Genomic DNA, 15991 nt, shown 5'->3' on the forward strand with positions numbered 1-15991 from the left:
CTCCGAATCTCCTTCATATTCTCCCAAATTGCCTCAATACGGGCCTCTCCTGGGGGGGAACACAGACCTGCAGTCAATTGCCCCTCAGTGACAGGTATGGGAACCCTAGTATTTTATACAATATAGCCCCTAAACACAAGCCAACTGGTTAATCTTGTGATCAACTGAATAAACCATGATTGGTTCCATTTCTGGAGGAAACACTGGCCATGCTGGACTCCCCTGACAGAACTGTGTCAGTCATAGACGTGACACCTTTCTAAGGGACAGTTCAAAAGTAACTTTAACTGTACACGATTTGTGACTTATGCACTGACTTTAGCATTCAGCCCCCAGATAAGATGTGGTTCCACAGTAATAAGAGATCACGGAACTCACTTTCTTGCCTTCGGACAAAACAACTCTTGAGCTGTCTTGGACAGTTAAGGATATAAAACACTGTAAAATAATTCCCACATGTGCAGCACTCCAGCCCCGCAGAACTTCCTTCAGGCCTCTGCGGGCAGGTGCGCCCTCCCCCTCCCTCTTCCCTCCCCCTCCCAGCTCACTGCTTCTTATCCTTCTGGCCTCAGCGTAGCCCTGTCTGTCCCTGACTGACGGGTCTGGGCGCACAGCACATGTCCTCCACAGCACAGCTCCATCTGCTGGTCAGTGGGTCCGTCTCCTGCCCCCACGCTCAGCACTAAACCATCAAGAGGACATTGGCCGGGAGAATTCTGATCACCATTTTATCCCCAGCGCTTGGCAGTCAAACCACCTCCTCCACACATATTTGTTGAATGGTGACTGGAATGTTCAGGAATTCACTTTAATATTTAATAATCTTAAATGTCAAGGAATTCTTCCCATGTTGTAATTTCCCAAAATTCCATGTGCTGCATTTCAAGCTTAGTGCCTCCAATTCAAAGGAGACTGGTCAACCTCCCCTGTATAAGTGATATACACAGTTGAAGACCACGACTCTCACCCTTCTCTTCTCCAAGTTCAATAACTTCAGTCTCTTCAGTCTCATTTTTCTCCACTCCAAAGCCTCTTCACGTTCTCCCAAATTGCCCCCGTTCAGGCCTTTCCCGGGGTCCAAGGGCCTGCAGTAGGTTGCCCCCTGGTGGCAGGTGTGGGAATCCTGACACACAGGTAACCGTCCAGGCAGCACAGGGCAGCTGGCTGTAGAAGCACACAGCTCTGGGCGCAGACCCTGGCTCCAACCGCACATTAGCTCTGAGCACTTCACAGTGGCCCTTCACCTCCCCAAGCTTGTCTGCTGACCCAAACACGGCGAGAATAAATGCTGCCACACAGGGCTGCCGTGAGGATCAAAAGAGGCAGAGTCTGTGAACACGCCCCACATCTGCCCTGGCCGGTGCACGTCTCACCCCAGAGGACCGGGCACTGGGGCCTCCATGGAGCCTGAGCAAGGAGCCTCTCCAAGGCGGCGGCCTGAGGCCAGGCCTGGTGAGGCTGCAGGGGACAAAGTGGTTGTCAGGCAAATCCTGGCACCTTGTGGTGCCCATGCATAAGAGCCCATCCCACCCGTCCTGCGGCACACCTTACTCCACCCCCAGCCAGCTTCTTGTTCTGGGGGCGTCCCCTCTCCTCATCTTAGCCCTGCTACCCCAAGGCTTCCTCTCCACCCCTTAGTCCCAGGGTATTCTCAACTTTATCTACCAGTCCTGTCATCCTCAAAGAGCCCTACTCTCAATGGTCCTCATCTAACTGTATTAGGGCCATTTTCTCCCTCCGGGGCCAAGAGAGAACCTGGGGGTCTTTCCCCCATCTCCGTCCCTTCTTCAGCTACTCAGCGGCTACCTGAGGCCTGGGTATCTGGCTTTTTCAATGATCAACGGTGTGCCTTTACTGCCAAATCCTCTGAACAAACATGTTGCTGGCTCCTCTGGCCCACGTGAGGATGGCTTGGGGCAGGGTAGTGCACGCGCATGCGTGTGTGGGGGGTGTGTGTGGGTGTAGGTGTGGGTGTGCGGGTGTGTGGGGGGGTGTACACATGCACCTGTTCCTTGCTTTGGGCTAGTAATGCCCTCCTTGGCCATCCCCGCCCCCTGATTCACAGGGGACCTCCCTGTGCCAGCCCCTCAGCCACAGCAGTGACTCACTGTCTGGACCCAACCCTGTGTCTTTACAGAGGCACCTATTCCGGATACTTCTAGCAACAAGGACAAGAACAGTCTCCTCCTTCATGTCCTGTGGTCTTAAGCACTGACATTCCAAGGCAGGTGGGAGGTGACTGATGGCCTGAAGTGACTGATTATAACCCAGGCTTCTAGGAAATAAAGGAGAGAAGGGCGGGGGACCGAGGCTGCCCTGCAATTCCAGGCAAACGGGCTTCAACCTGCGGTGTGTGCTTGCAGCTTAGCGACCTGTGAGTTCTTAATCGGTTGCTGACCCTTCCACCGCACTCCTCCTCCCCCAGCTGGGGTAACAGAATGGGTCAGCCAGTCCACTCTGGCTTTAGTGCCCCCTACGCCTGTGCCTAACAGTGGCTCTGGATTTCCTGGCCCAGGGTGGGAAACATGCCCAGGTAGATGGATGTCATTATGGGACTGACCTGCCATCTACCCACTCTGAGATGGACTGATGGAATCCATCAATGTCCAAATGACCCATGTCTCTCTCCAAATAGGTCAGACACGCTTGGTTGTCACATATATAACCTGGGAAAGGTGAGAATGGGTGTTGTACAAGCTGAAGATGACACAGCTGAACTCCAGATTTAGGAGTATAAATATGTCGGAAGCAGGGAAACATTTACTGAGTTTTTATAATAAGCCATGCATGGTGCTAAGTACTTTCACATAAAATATCACATTACCTGAGAAATAGTATCATCTTCATCTTACAGATGACAAAAATTAAGAAAGGTTAAAAGCTAGTTTTGTACACAGATCTGAGTTCAAATTACTAGGGAGTAACCCTAAGCAAGTTAACTAACCTCTTTGAGTCTATTTTCTCATCTATAAAATAGGAATAACGATGCCTGCCCTGCTGGTTTAAATAGAAATGTGCGCTGTAGGTATGGGCTCCAGCCCAGTTCCCGACACTCAGGGCTCATTCCACTGTTGTAAGTAGTGACACTGGTTGTAATTTGCCTAAGGTCATAAAACAAATTCAAACCCGGGTTTTCTGATTTCCAAGTTCAGTGCTCACAGGGAAAGAAGCTGATTCACTTAAATACGTCTTGAGTGTGGCTATGAGACAGGCTCTGCCCTAGGATCTGGAAGTTCAGTTAGGCGTGGGAGCCAGACCACTGTCCTATCAAGTGCTACGTGTAGAAGCACATTCAAGGTGCAGGAGGTGACTCTTGAGAATACATTACCAGGAAAACAAGTTTATAAAAGTGATATTTTCTCCACAGTCCCTGCAAAGGGGAAAAACAGAATTCCTGGAAATCATTGGGGAAGAAAATGACCAGGTGGGGCTAAACTTCTGGAGAAGCCTTCTAGTGAGGCGGTCTGTTTTAAATGTTATACACACAGACACACACAGCACCATTTCTCTTCTTAGAGCACAAACACACCCCTCAAACTGCAACTCCTAACACCCACATCACACACAGTACTCTTTCTTCCCCTCATTGTTTTCTTTAAGGGCTCCCATTCCTTAAAATACAGAGATCACCTTTTACTTTGTTCCCTGGCAATCTTCCCCCCAAGGACACACTAGAAACTTTTTTTTTTGGTTATGTCTGGCAGCCAATGGAAGATTCAGGCTGGCACTCAGCATACACCATCATTTCTACTATAGTACATTCTGCAAATTCACACTCCCAAAATAACAGGGCTTCTGGGGAAAGGGGGTTAGGGCAGACCACTCAAAACCTATACAATTTTGTAGCCAGGACACTGACAAAACAGAATCTAGCCAAACATGATGCTAACACAGTTAAATCCCCACTGGCGTGTGCAACCTTAAATCCTAGGGTTACCCTCTTCTTCCTGAGATGTATGGTCTTTGAGCAGAGACTAGTTCCATTAAACTCAAAAATGTGATCCAGGACAGGGCCTTCTTCACCAATTTTGTAAAACAAAGCAGGGTTGGGGGGGGGGGTCTTCCTTTCCACCCAGTTCCCCAGGCAGCCTAACATTGTGAAAAAGCTAGTGGTGAGTCTTGAAGCTACTAAACTAGCCACTACTTGCAATAAAGGAAAGCACTTCTATACAATTTTCAGCTTTTTTCTTAAGGTATTCCATCCTGTTCCTGATCACTTCAAAATATTAATGTCTGGGGAAAACCTCACAGGAACCAACCTAATTTCAGGTTATCCTGACAGCATTTCTCTACTTACCAATTTTACATATATTTCCCTTTAAAGGAACAACCCTGAAACAAAACAGACCATCTTATGAATGACCATTAAGATTCTGGTAACAACTCCAATATGTGGGGCTTTCTCCCCCCACACCAAGCAATTCTCAGACACAGCTAGATGTCCTACAGTTCAACTCAATTCTGACACTATCTACCTGAAGAAAGCATCAGATCCCTCAGGTTAAGGGCTCCATCCTACTAGAGCCCTTCTCTCCCTCCTTACATGTCAACCGCAAGTCCAAGTGGTCACTTGTGCTTCTGACTGACTGGGTATAAACCAGAGTCCAAGGACCCCCTCTTGTGTTCAATTATCTTGCTAGAAGCCAGTCTGTTTAACCCAGAAGGCCTTCTGACAGGAAACCAGGAAGTCTGATAGGATCCAGGACTGCAGTCTTGCTACTGAAACCACTATTCTGGGCAGAAAGAGACACACGTGAGACCCTCCCTCCCTTCCTCTCATTTAGCAAATGCTCATTGAATGCCCTCCATGTGCCAGGCACCAGGTCCAGTGGTGACCCAAGCAACCTGGAGAGAGGTCAAGAGCCCCAGCCCAGAGGCAAGAGACCAGCAGTCTCCTCCTGCAGCATCAGTGACCTGCAGTAAGACTCTCAGCCAATCCCACCTGCCCACGACCCCCACCCCCCATTTCTAAAATGGCAGGTAACAGGCTGGCCCTGCTTATTTCATATGACTGTTTCAAAACATATAAGAGGTGATTATATTCTGTTTAAATATTAAATGGTTAAAAAGATGAATGAATGAATAAAAACAGGAAGGAAGGGAGAGAATGAGGGAGGAAAGGGAAAGGAAAGAAATAAGAAAAGAAGGAAGGGATCATTTCCTAGGCTAGACTGATACATTTTCATATCAAGTAGAAAGGGAGAGAAATACAAAACAGAAAATGACTAAGAAACTACATAGCATTAGGGTTTTTTTCATGGGCCTAGAAGCTTTCACAGAACTCAAGGCTTTTAGAAAGTTGATTCATTTCCTCTTGTTCTTTCTTCCTGGGGCCATGAAGCCAGTTGATTCACTACAAAGTAATGCAATATTACTCAATTATGAGTGTGGGGGGAAAAGGGAAAGGCACCCTAAGAGATGGTTCTCTCTTCACAGGAAGAAGCCAGTAATATTCAAAAGACAAATCAACTGAGACCCACACAGTGATAAACTCATTTATTTCTCAGAATTTAGTTTGCTGCTTGATGTCCCCTGCAGAGATGAGGCAACCACACAACGTCCTTGAGGCCTGATCGCAGACCTGTGTGGGCACTGTCCACAGGTAGCTCAGTCCATCAGAGGTCCAAGAGAAACCTCCTAACCTGGACCAGGTATTTCGGTTTCAAATAGTCATCTAGCTCCTCCTTACTGACCCACACATGATGGCCCTTCTTCCCAGCCTGGGAAAAGTCTCCAGCTAGTAGCAGTGCTTTGAAGAAGAATATTTTGGCCCCAAGGCTGCTCTCTGTCCGCACTGCCTGGGGGAACTTGAACTTGTAGTGGCCACAAGGTGCATTTCCCAGGAACTTGGCTTCCATGTTGTTTTCTGAGGAGAGGGGGGGAACAGAATCGGAAGATGAGGATACACCCACCTGTTTACTATGGCACCTGAAATCATCGGGGGTCTCTGTGAGAGCCACTTCCGGCCTGAGGTCAAAGCGATCCCTGAGAGTGAGAATCAGGGTCATTCCTGAAGACCCTTGTCTCTTCTCAATCCACAGGCTCCTGGCCCATGGGCTCCAGATTCACTTGGTCCATTCCTTGTGCCAAGCTAACACACTGAAGTCAGCAATGCAGCCCAAATATCACTACCTGTGAGTCAGAGCACTGAGCTTCTAGACTCAGCTGGTCGCCATCTGTTGATGAAGGACCAAGACACTTGGTATCTGTAAAGCAAAGTTTGTCAGCCTTTTAAAGGGAGTGCCACGTGGAAAGCATAAAAAGGACCTGATTTGACTACTGCAGGGTGAAAACCAAAGCTAAAAGGCAAAGACAGATGGACAGAAAACAACTGCAATCTACAACAATGGGTTAATAATCCCAACCCAGAATTTCAAAGGATGGGCAAATGATGGATTAATTACTAACTGGCACTGGGAGAATGGGCTGGCTAAAAGGAAAAAATAAAGCTGGATCCCAACCTCACTCCTCACATCAAAACTGATACCATATAGATCAAAGATTTAACACTAAGTTAAAATTTTCATAAATGGTTTGTTCATTCTGGATTGATGGTTTCAGGGATGTTTAATATTTTCTGTATTTTTCTGTATTTTAAAATTTTTCAATAAAGAAAAAAGAAACCATACGAGTACTATAAAAATATACACATGTATGGGATACTTTCTGTATCATTTTTGAGAGGGGAAGTCCTAACCAAGAAACAAAAATTCAAAAATCCAAAAAAGAAAAAACATTTATCTACATAACAACTAAAATCTTTCTGCAAGGAAAAATGGAGCATACAAAAGTCACAGACAAAATGACAAACTAGGAAAAATATTTCCAACACATTCAACAAAGCAATATTTTAAGGTATAAAATAGTCCTTAGAAATCAATGAAGAAAAAACCAACAACTCTCAAAGAAAAATGAACCAAGCATATGAACAAGAAAGTTCACATGAAAAGAATTATCGTTGAACTATAGACTCATAAAAAGATGCTCAATCTTATTAATTCAAGAAATACAAATTAAAACAACACATTATTACTGAAGGTCAAAAACTTTGAGCTGCAACATCACTAATAATTAGAGAAACCCAAATCAAAACTACAGTGAGGTATCACCTCACACCAGTTACAATGGGCATCATCAGAAAATCTACAAACAGTAATGCTGGAGAGGGTGTGGAGAAAACGGAACACTCCTGCACTGTTGGTGGGAATGTAAATTGATACAGCCACTATGGAGAACAGTAGGGAGGGTCCTGGCAAAACTAAAAATAGAACTACCATATGACCCAGCAATCCCACTGCTGGGCATATACTCAGAGAACACCATAATTCAAAAAGATACATGCACCCCAATGTTCACTGCAGCACTATTTACAATAGCCAGGACGTGGAAGCAACCTAAATATTCAGACAGATGAATGGATAAAGAAGATGTGGTACATATACACAATGGAATATTACTCAACCATAAAAAAGAATGAAATTGGGTCATCTGTAGAGACGAGGATGGACCTAGAGACTGTCACACAGAGTGAAGTAAGTCAGAAAGAGAGAAACAAATATCATATATTAATGCATATATGTGAAATCTAGAAAAATGGTACAGATGAATCAGTTTGCAAAGCAGAAACAGAGACACGGATGTAGAGAACAAACGTATGGACACCAAGGGGGGAAAGGGGGGGTGGGATGAATTGGGAGATTGGGGTTGACATATATACTAATGAGATAAAATAGATATGTATAAAATAGATAACTAATGAGAATCTGCTGTATAGCACAGGGAACTCCACTTTGCTGTATGGCAGAAACTAATACAACACTGTAAACAACTATACCCCAATAAAAAAATTAAATTAAAAAAAAAAACAACAAAGAAAACTTTGAACTGTACACTGCTTGTCAAGGATAAGGGAAAACTAGGATCTCTCACACATACTGTGGGGGTGTAATTAGTATAACTGCTATATTTGGCAGGAGATACCAATTTTAATTATACAAACCCTTCGATTTAGCAACTCTGCTTCTAGAATTTCCTCCTCCTGAATATATTTATTTGCCCGTGTGAGCACAGAGGAGTGAACACAGATGTTCACTGAAGCTTTATTTCTAAAAGCAACAGACTGGTTAAACAAACTGCAGTACACATATATATGAAATATTACACTGGCATTAAAAGTGTAAGATATGTTTTCACTTGCTGATATGGAGATATGCTTAAAAGCTGTGTATAAGAAGAGAAAGGAAGGTATGTACCATGTATATATATGCTCCCACTGTGTGGAAAAAAGGAACAGATAAAATATGTATGTGCTTCCAATTTCTAAAAGGATACACAAACTGTTCGTGGTGATTGCCTCTAACAAGGGAAAACTATCTATTACTTCTTTTTTTTTTAATAAATTTATTTATTTATTTATTTTATTGGCTGTGTTGGGTCTTTTTTGCTGCCCACGGGCTTTCTTTTAGTTGCAGTGAGTGGGGGCTACTCTTTGTTGCGGTGCGTGGGCTTCTCACTGCCGCGGCTTCTCTTGTTGTGGAGCACAGGCTCTAGGCGTGTGGGCTTCAGTAATTGCAGCACATGGGCTCAATAGTTGTGGTTCATGGGCTCTAAAGCACTGGCTCAACAGTTGTGGCGCACAGGCTTAGTTGCTCCGTGGTATGTGGGATCTTCCTGGAGCAGGGATCAAACCTGTGTCCCCTGCATTGGCAGACGGATTCTTAACCACTGCGCCACTTGGGAAGCCCTACCTATTACTTCTTATAGTACTACATTTACCAGACACTATCTGATATTTTTTCACCACATACAATCAACTGCTTTTCTCAATATTAAAAACAGTAACAACAGTATCAGCATTAGGTAAGGAATTCACGTATGGTGTGAGATCACCTACAATTCTAAGTGTCAGCAGTGGGGATCTGTGGGTGGTGAAATTATATCGGCATGTTTCTTTATACTTTTCTGAATTTTCTATTTAGTTCAATGAATACATATTACTTTTCTATAATCTGGGGAAATGGATTAAATATAATTAAATCAAAAAGAAAACAAAATAGTCCATTACAAACATGAGCAAAGAATCTGAACAGGTGGTTCATGGAAGAAGAAATACAAATAGCCATATGAAACATGAACATATGAAAAGAAGATGGTCAGCCTCACTAGCAATCAGGAAACCGCTAATCCAAAAGAGATCTTTTTTTTTTTTTTTACTGACTGGACAGGCAAAACTTTTAAAAAGAGACTAGATGTTGGTGAGGTCTAAACAAACAGGCACTCCTATAACACCACTCCTGAAAATGTCAAAATAGGTACACTTGGGTGGTACCTATCCAAAACATAAACGTGTCCATCCTTGACCATTAACTCCGCCTCCAGGAATTACATCTTGCAGAAATACTTCAGAAGTGTGCCAAAGGGGAGGAAAGGAATAGACTTAAGACTTTTCTATATTTATATTTTTATACTGCTTGAGCTTTTCTTTGCCATTTTAATTATTTTTTTATTTACAATTTTAATGAATTTGAAATAAATCAACATACAGTGTTTCATTTCATGTGCACCTATGAAATGGCAATATATCCTTTCACATTTATTTGTGGCAACAGAAATGTTCAAAGGAGGAACGTGTGGTTCCAAGGGGATGGGAGCCCCTTTCCACGTGACGCCCAGCAAGTGGAGCTGAGCGTGTCAGGAACGACTGACCAGAGGGAAGCGGAGCATCTGAGTCCAATGATCCCAGGAAGAAACCCAGCTGCCAACTCCTGCGTGATGGCTGAGGAAGTCGAGAGCACAGCACAGACCCCTCGCATTCCACTGTCTCGCTCCCTCTCCCGCAGGCCACACAGGCCACTGGTGGGAAAGGATCAAGGGGACGCACACTGGCTGCTGCTGTTTCGTCAGCAGGTACTTACGCCGGCGGCAGAGCCAGTAAAGTGGCTATGTGCTTATACCACCAGATCATTTACTCAGAAAATATTCAGCAAGTGCCTACTATGTGCCAGGTACTTTTCTGAGAGCTGGGATAACTGAGAGGAAGAGCTACTATCTGTATTTTCAAGGCAGTCAGAATTCTGGCTGGGGAGAGACTACGTCTTAATAAACAAGTAAATGGCAGTGGAATAAATGAAGAGCATCTTCTCCACTAGGACATAAGCTGCCAGGAAGCAGGGGTAGTATCCTGTTCATCACTGTGACCCCACTGCCTGGAGAGTGTCCAGCAAGTGGTAGGCAGAGTACATGTTTTGCTGCACAAACTGAGTAAGGGCACACACAAGTGCTATGGGAGCCTAGAGTGGGGAGTAGCTCTCTCTACCCAGAAGGTTCCACCACAGAAGGTAGGATGTACGAGCTGAGTTTTGAAAACTGAGCAGTCAGATTAGGGAGGAGTAAAGCATTCCAGTCAGGAACCACAGGCCCCAAAACACAGACGCGTGAAAAACCACATTATTCATGGAATGCAAAATGTTTACTAGGTTAGAACTTAGAATATACATTGACAAGTGGCAAGAAGGGAAGACTGATGAGCTTCGGACCAAAGCAAAAAGGATCTGTGATCCCTGCTTGAAAGTCTGCTTTCACAGGAAACCTTTTAAGAATTCAAGGCAGAGAAGTGACAAGGAATTTGTGTTTTAGAAGGCTCATTCTGGCAGCATTGAAGAGGACGACACGAAAGCAAGGGGGAATTTATTTGGTGTTGACCTCAATAGTCCAGCGTAGCGGCTCTCAACCACTGTGATTCCACTCCCCTCATAATGTCTGGCAGTGTCAAAAGACACTTTCAATTGTCATACAAGGGGCAGTGGGATGGGTTAATGCTGCTGGCATCTAGCAGGTAGAGGCCAGAGATGTTGCTAAACAGTCTACAATGCACAGACACCCGCACAAAGAACTATCCTGCCCCAAATTTCCACAGTGCCAAGGCTGAGAAATCCCGATCTGGTGAGAAGTTAAAAGGCTCCCAGAAAAGCTGCAGGAATAAAGAGGAACTATTTAGAAGAGACCAGGTAGGACTCAAGAACTTATGGATATTGGAATGAGGTCAAGGATAACTCTTTTTTTTTTTTTTTTTAAGGATAACTCTTGAAGTTTCTAGTTGAGTGAATGGGTAAGTGATGATGCCAATAAGCAAGGCTGCAAAGACAAAAAGAGAAGCAGGCTGAGAGACTGACAGGAACATCAATTTTGAATGTACTCAATTTTAAGATCTCCGTGGGGGTGAAGGAGAGCACAGAGATGGCACCTGTCAGCCTCTGTCCCCGAAGGATATTTCTTTAGCCTCGTAGGTGGGTGCTGAATTGGATGCCTGTCCCCTCCCCCAGGCCGATGCTTCCTGTTAAGCAAACAAGCCTCTTTCATAGAAAGTCTGCGTGTTTTTCAGTTGGCTGCCTCTGCACTGGGCTCTGGGGCAGAACCTAAATCACAGGTCTGCCAGGGACAACACAGACTGTCAAATACAGAGCAAACATAATAACCAACCAAGGTATCTTCCTCAAGATGATACCAGACAGGCAACAAGTGAAAAATCTCATTTTCAAAGAGACACCCAATATTCAAAGTTAATTTTAGAAGGCAGTGGGTTACCTAGAAACAGGTTCTGCAAAACTGAGTACTTCTTCAGGATCTGAAATATGAGCTGAAGAGAGACTCAAGTGCAACAGACCATATTCTAGATGTGACACAACTAAAGAAATTCCATATCCTCTAAGTTCTTAACACAACAATGCTGCTTTAAAAAAAAAAAAAAAAAAAAGGAGTGGGGAGTAAGACCATGAAAAGATTCATACTACGCAGAGGCACAAAAAAAAAAAAAAAAAATCCACTTTCTCAAGAATCCAAGAGTTATAAGAATCAAAAATGTAGGAAAAGAGAAAAACAAACAGCTAATCCTGATAATTTTTATGACAGGAAATCATGAACAATAAATAGTGAAGCTTTCAGTGGCATAAAAACTGAAGCACCTTTTAATGTAGGTACTGATTACCACAATCCTGCTGGAACAAACAGTTTCACTGGTGTTCCGAGTAGAAAGACAGAAACGCCACTAAAGGCGAGTAGAACCTGTTAAGCCAGCAGGACCCCTCACAGCTACACCCTATAATGACAAAATAGTTTACAATATTGGGCCCCAAAGAAGATCTGGGCCTATTAAACCAGAAAAAGTACTAGAATCACCTATCCCTATGGAGAATGCAAAACTGTGGAAACCGGGAGGTGACTCTTTTGCACTCTGTTGGGAAGACAACAAGTTTTAGTGAGCAGAGGCTGAAACTCTCCATCCTTCAGGTATGAGAGCAGTTGTTAACTCTGAGCATGAGAACTATGAAGAAGCGCTACTAAGCAACATCAAGCCCATTCAAACAGAGAGATGGGAGGATGACAGAGTTTACCACCAAACTCTTGAGCCTCGTAGAGGAGGTGCCGTCAGGACGACCCACTCTGCCAACCCAGCAGCTTTACCAACCTCCCCAGGCTCAGGACGAGTGTGACAAGAGTCTTTGTGAAGAAACAAGCCAGTGACTGAAACATCCTGGTCAAAACTTGTTGTGAGACCTCCTACTTTCCCTTTGGAATAAAATGTAGGGAATTCCCTGGTGGCGCAATGGATAAGACTCCATGCCCCCAATGCAAGGCGCTAGGTTCCATCCCTGGTCTGGGAACTAGATCCCACATGCAGGCTGCAACTAAGAGTTCGCATGCCACTAAGGAGCCTGCCTGCCGCAACTAAGACCCAGAGCATCCCAGAGCAAATAAATAAATAAATATTAAAAAAAAAAAAAGTAGTCACAGTGGATATTATTATTTAGAGAATGAAAAAGCAGATTTTGGGGGAAAAAATTCAACCCACATAAAGAATGGAAAAAAATATGGAGTCAAATAAAACAAATACCTTTTACAAGTGGAAGAATTTTTTTCTTCTGCCATCAATAAAACCAATGTGCTATTTAAAAACAAAAAAGCAAATAATTTAAAAGAAATAAAATAAAATTTAAAAATCTCAGTAGCACAAAAACTCTCACTTGATATAAAATTTTTTTCTAGCTGAAATTTTTATAAATATCAAAGTTTCCATTAACCTTCCAACCTCCTATCCTTAAAGCCAGGCCACAGTCAGCCTGCAAATCCTCAGGCTGAATCTGAAGTGTGTCCTGTGGGGTTTAGAGGCAGGCAGAGAACTCACCTGAGAGTGTGGTCAGGGTTCGTTCTGCTGTCCGCCTGAGGGTCTCCCCAGGCTGCCACTCTGCCTGGGGCAGCAACCAAACATCCTGGTCTCCAAGCTTCTCTTTGACCAACAGAATGAGGTTCCTGTCTAGCTTCCGGTGCAGTGAGGTTCGGTCATTCTTTACATCAGCTTCTGTAAAGAAAAGAGGGGGTCACAGAAGACAAGAGGACCATGTTCTGCCAGAACAAAGAAGATTAGCGTTTTAAAATCCTCCTTTAAGGTAGTGCCACAACCTTTGCCCTCAAAGAACTTATAATCAAATTAGAACCCTGACCTGTCTCTAACTCTGACCTCTCTCTCAGGACAGAGTCTCACAATCTTGAGGAAACTAAAATTAAACAAAAAAACAAAAGCAGAACTCCTCCTTTGAAGAGCAAAAAAAGTACTTTGAGCCTTTGGAAAAGAAGCAATACCCAGACACTACTATTTCATTGGTCTTGACACTGTTACTGACTTAACCAACCCCTACTTTCTCTGTTCTTCAGTCTTCATCATGAAACAAGAATAAAAGAATTCAACCCCCTGCTTTGGGAGGGATTTCAGATAAAATACAGGAAACTAGTGGGAAAAGCTTAATTTCCCCCATTCTCAGTTCCAAACTAAGAATTAAATTCAGATAACACTCCTGAGGCTTAACTGAGACAGATAAGGCTAACCCAATATCCTTATATCCCATTCAAAAATAACAAAGACCTTGAAAAAAATTACATTAAGGTGGACGTGAGGAACAGGGAAAAGACTTTCTTTCTCTCCCACATGAAAGAAGTTCTATCATTTGAAATTATTTGTTACTTAAAATACAAAGCAGGGGTTAAGCAAGTATCTTTTGTTTGGGAACCAGAATACCCCCCTCTTCTACCTCTAACTGACCTGGAAAGATCACAAACCTGTTATTCGGGCTCCAGGTTTGAACTGTAGGAATTTCTGCTCCCACATGTCTTCCAGATCCTGTGCCAGCAATATATTCTGTTCACCTTCCTCATCATAAAGGTCATTTTTCTTCTTTGCCAGTTGCTGGGCTTCATCCAAAGCACGAAGCTCATGGTCTGAATACAAGCTTCTCTCTATCTCAATCTGGGAAAATTAAAGAGCAAAAGTCTACCCCAAACTGGGAAAATTTTAAAAAAAGAATAAAACAGAGCTACAGTGCACTTGACAGACTCAGAAGTTTACCACCCAACAGGCATACAATCAAAACACCACAGAGATAACAGAGAAAAACATCACCTGCACTTTGGGCCTGAGTTACATTTGTTAAAATGTTAGAATGTGTTTGGAGGTCAAGACTGCCACAAGAGCAGAGGACTAGCAAAGGCACTGCCTGCCCACTTACAACCCTCCAGTCATGCCAGAGTTTGATGAGAATCTCACTCACCATGAACCTTCCTGCCTCAGGAAGTTTACAGATGCTGTTCCTTCTTCCTAGAATGTTTTCCCTCATGATCTCCTAGGAGAGTCCTACTCATCCTTCAGACCTCAATTTAAATATCACTTTCTTTTTCTTTTTTTTAATATCACTTTCTTAAGAAAGATATTCCATGACACCTCCCATTAAATTCAAATTAATGTCCTTGTTAAACACTATTACAGTACTCTGTGTTTTCCTTTACAACACTTACCAGAAACTTCAATTCCATAATCATGTGGTTATTCGGTTACTGACTCACCCCCCACCACCACCACCAAACTGAAGCGCTCTGAGAACCAGAGCTATGTTTGTCTCATTCACCACTGCATCCCTAGCACTTAGCACATTGTACAAAGTGGGCGCTAAATGATTAGCTACAAAGCGATTAAGAAAATGCTTGCAGAGTAAGTTAATAAACCAAGTAAAAAGCAAAGAAGTGAAGTCTGTATCTCTCAGTAGCTAAGACAAAAATGCCTCAAGTTCTAGGGAAACACAATATCCTTTAATCACTATCTATGGGGATTTAAGACCCTCATAGCCACGACACCGTTTTTACCCATATCTCTTCACTTGCCCCTCACACAGACTTTATCAGAGATATCTTATGGATGTGCCCGTTCCCTTTTCCTCACGCTCATCACATAACAAAGACTTTCCCCTCTCCAAACTGCCAGCTACCTATGATGCGGACCTGAATCCATCTTGTTCACCATCGCAACCCTAGCGTGTTGAATGAAAAAGGAGAGCATCTCCAAAGAGTTGCCTAAAGTAACAATAAAGAAGATCAATAAAAACGAATTACTTTTTACTGAACGCATACTACGTACCACACCAACTCAATAAGGTAGGTACCATTTTGCAGGTAACCATACTGAAACTCAGAGAAATGAAATAACTTGCCCAAAGTCACACAAACTAATCGGTGGCGGAGTCGAGATCAAACCCAAGCCAGCGCGCCTCTACTGCTTCCCCAACTGCACCTAGAAGCCACGACCCGCACCTCAATCGCACCTGCTGTAGCAGAGCCGCCATCTCTTCCTGCAATGGGGTCAGCGGCTTCGAGACCAGCGGTGGCCGCTGCAGACACAACGCACCCAACAGGCGCCATGGAGACGCGCTGCTCGAGGGTGCAGTCGCAAGGGCCAAGCTGCGAGAACCCAGGCTACGGGTCCAAGGGCCCTCGAACCGCCGCCAGCCCCTCGCCACCCCTAACACAGTCGGCCTTACGGGCGCCGCCATCTTTCAACTTTCCCACAATGTACCGCGGCTCCCAGCGAGGTCCTGGGCCAATCCTATGTTCCCACAAGGCAGCGCGGGCGCAGCATGACGGGAAGAGCTAGGTTTTCCGGAACTACTAGAAC

At 44.1% G+C, this 15991-nt stretch overlaps 1 protein-coding gene across 1 annotated transcript; it reads right to left on the reverse strand.

The window, feature by feature from the left end:
- Nucleotides 1-5479: 5479 nt before the first annotated feature.
- MRPL46 (mitochondrial ribosomal protein L46) lies at nt 5480-15991 on the reverse strand. Its single transcript, XM_057720075.1, has 4 exons — nt 15642-15991; nt 14110-14296; nt 13181-13354; nt 5480-5866 (listed from the first exon to the last, which is right to left on the reverse strand). The coding sequence occupies exons 1-4, from the start codon at nt 15867-15869 to the stop codon at nt 5616-5618; spliced, it is 840 nt and encodes a 279-aa protein (XP_057576058.1). The 5' UTR covers nt 15870-15991; the 3' UTR covers nt 5480-5615.

Source organism: Hippopotamus amphibius, chromosome 2 (assembly GCF_030028045.1).
Source record: "Hippopotamus amphibius kiboko isolate mHipAmp2 chromosome 2, mHipAmp2.hap2, whole genome shotgun sequence".
In the NCBI taxonomy this organism is placed as follows: domain Eukaryota; kingdom Metazoa; phylum Chordata; class Mammalia; order Artiodactyla; family Hippopotamidae; genus Hippopotamus; species Hippopotamus amphibius.

Coding starts and splice junctions, on each gene's coding strand:
- MRPL46 (XM_057720075.1), bottom strand. CDS start 15,869: ATGGCGGCGCCCGTAAGGCCGACTGTGTTAGGGGTGGCGAGGGGCTGG. Junction 14,297..15,641: donor TGGCGGCTCTGCTACAGCAG/GTGCGATTGAGG, acceptor TAATTTTCCCAG/ATTGAGATAGAGAGAAGCTT. Junction 13,355..14,109: donor ACCTGGAGCCCGAATAACAG/GTTTGTGATCTT, acceptor TTTTCTTTACAG/AAGCTGATGTAAAGAATGAC.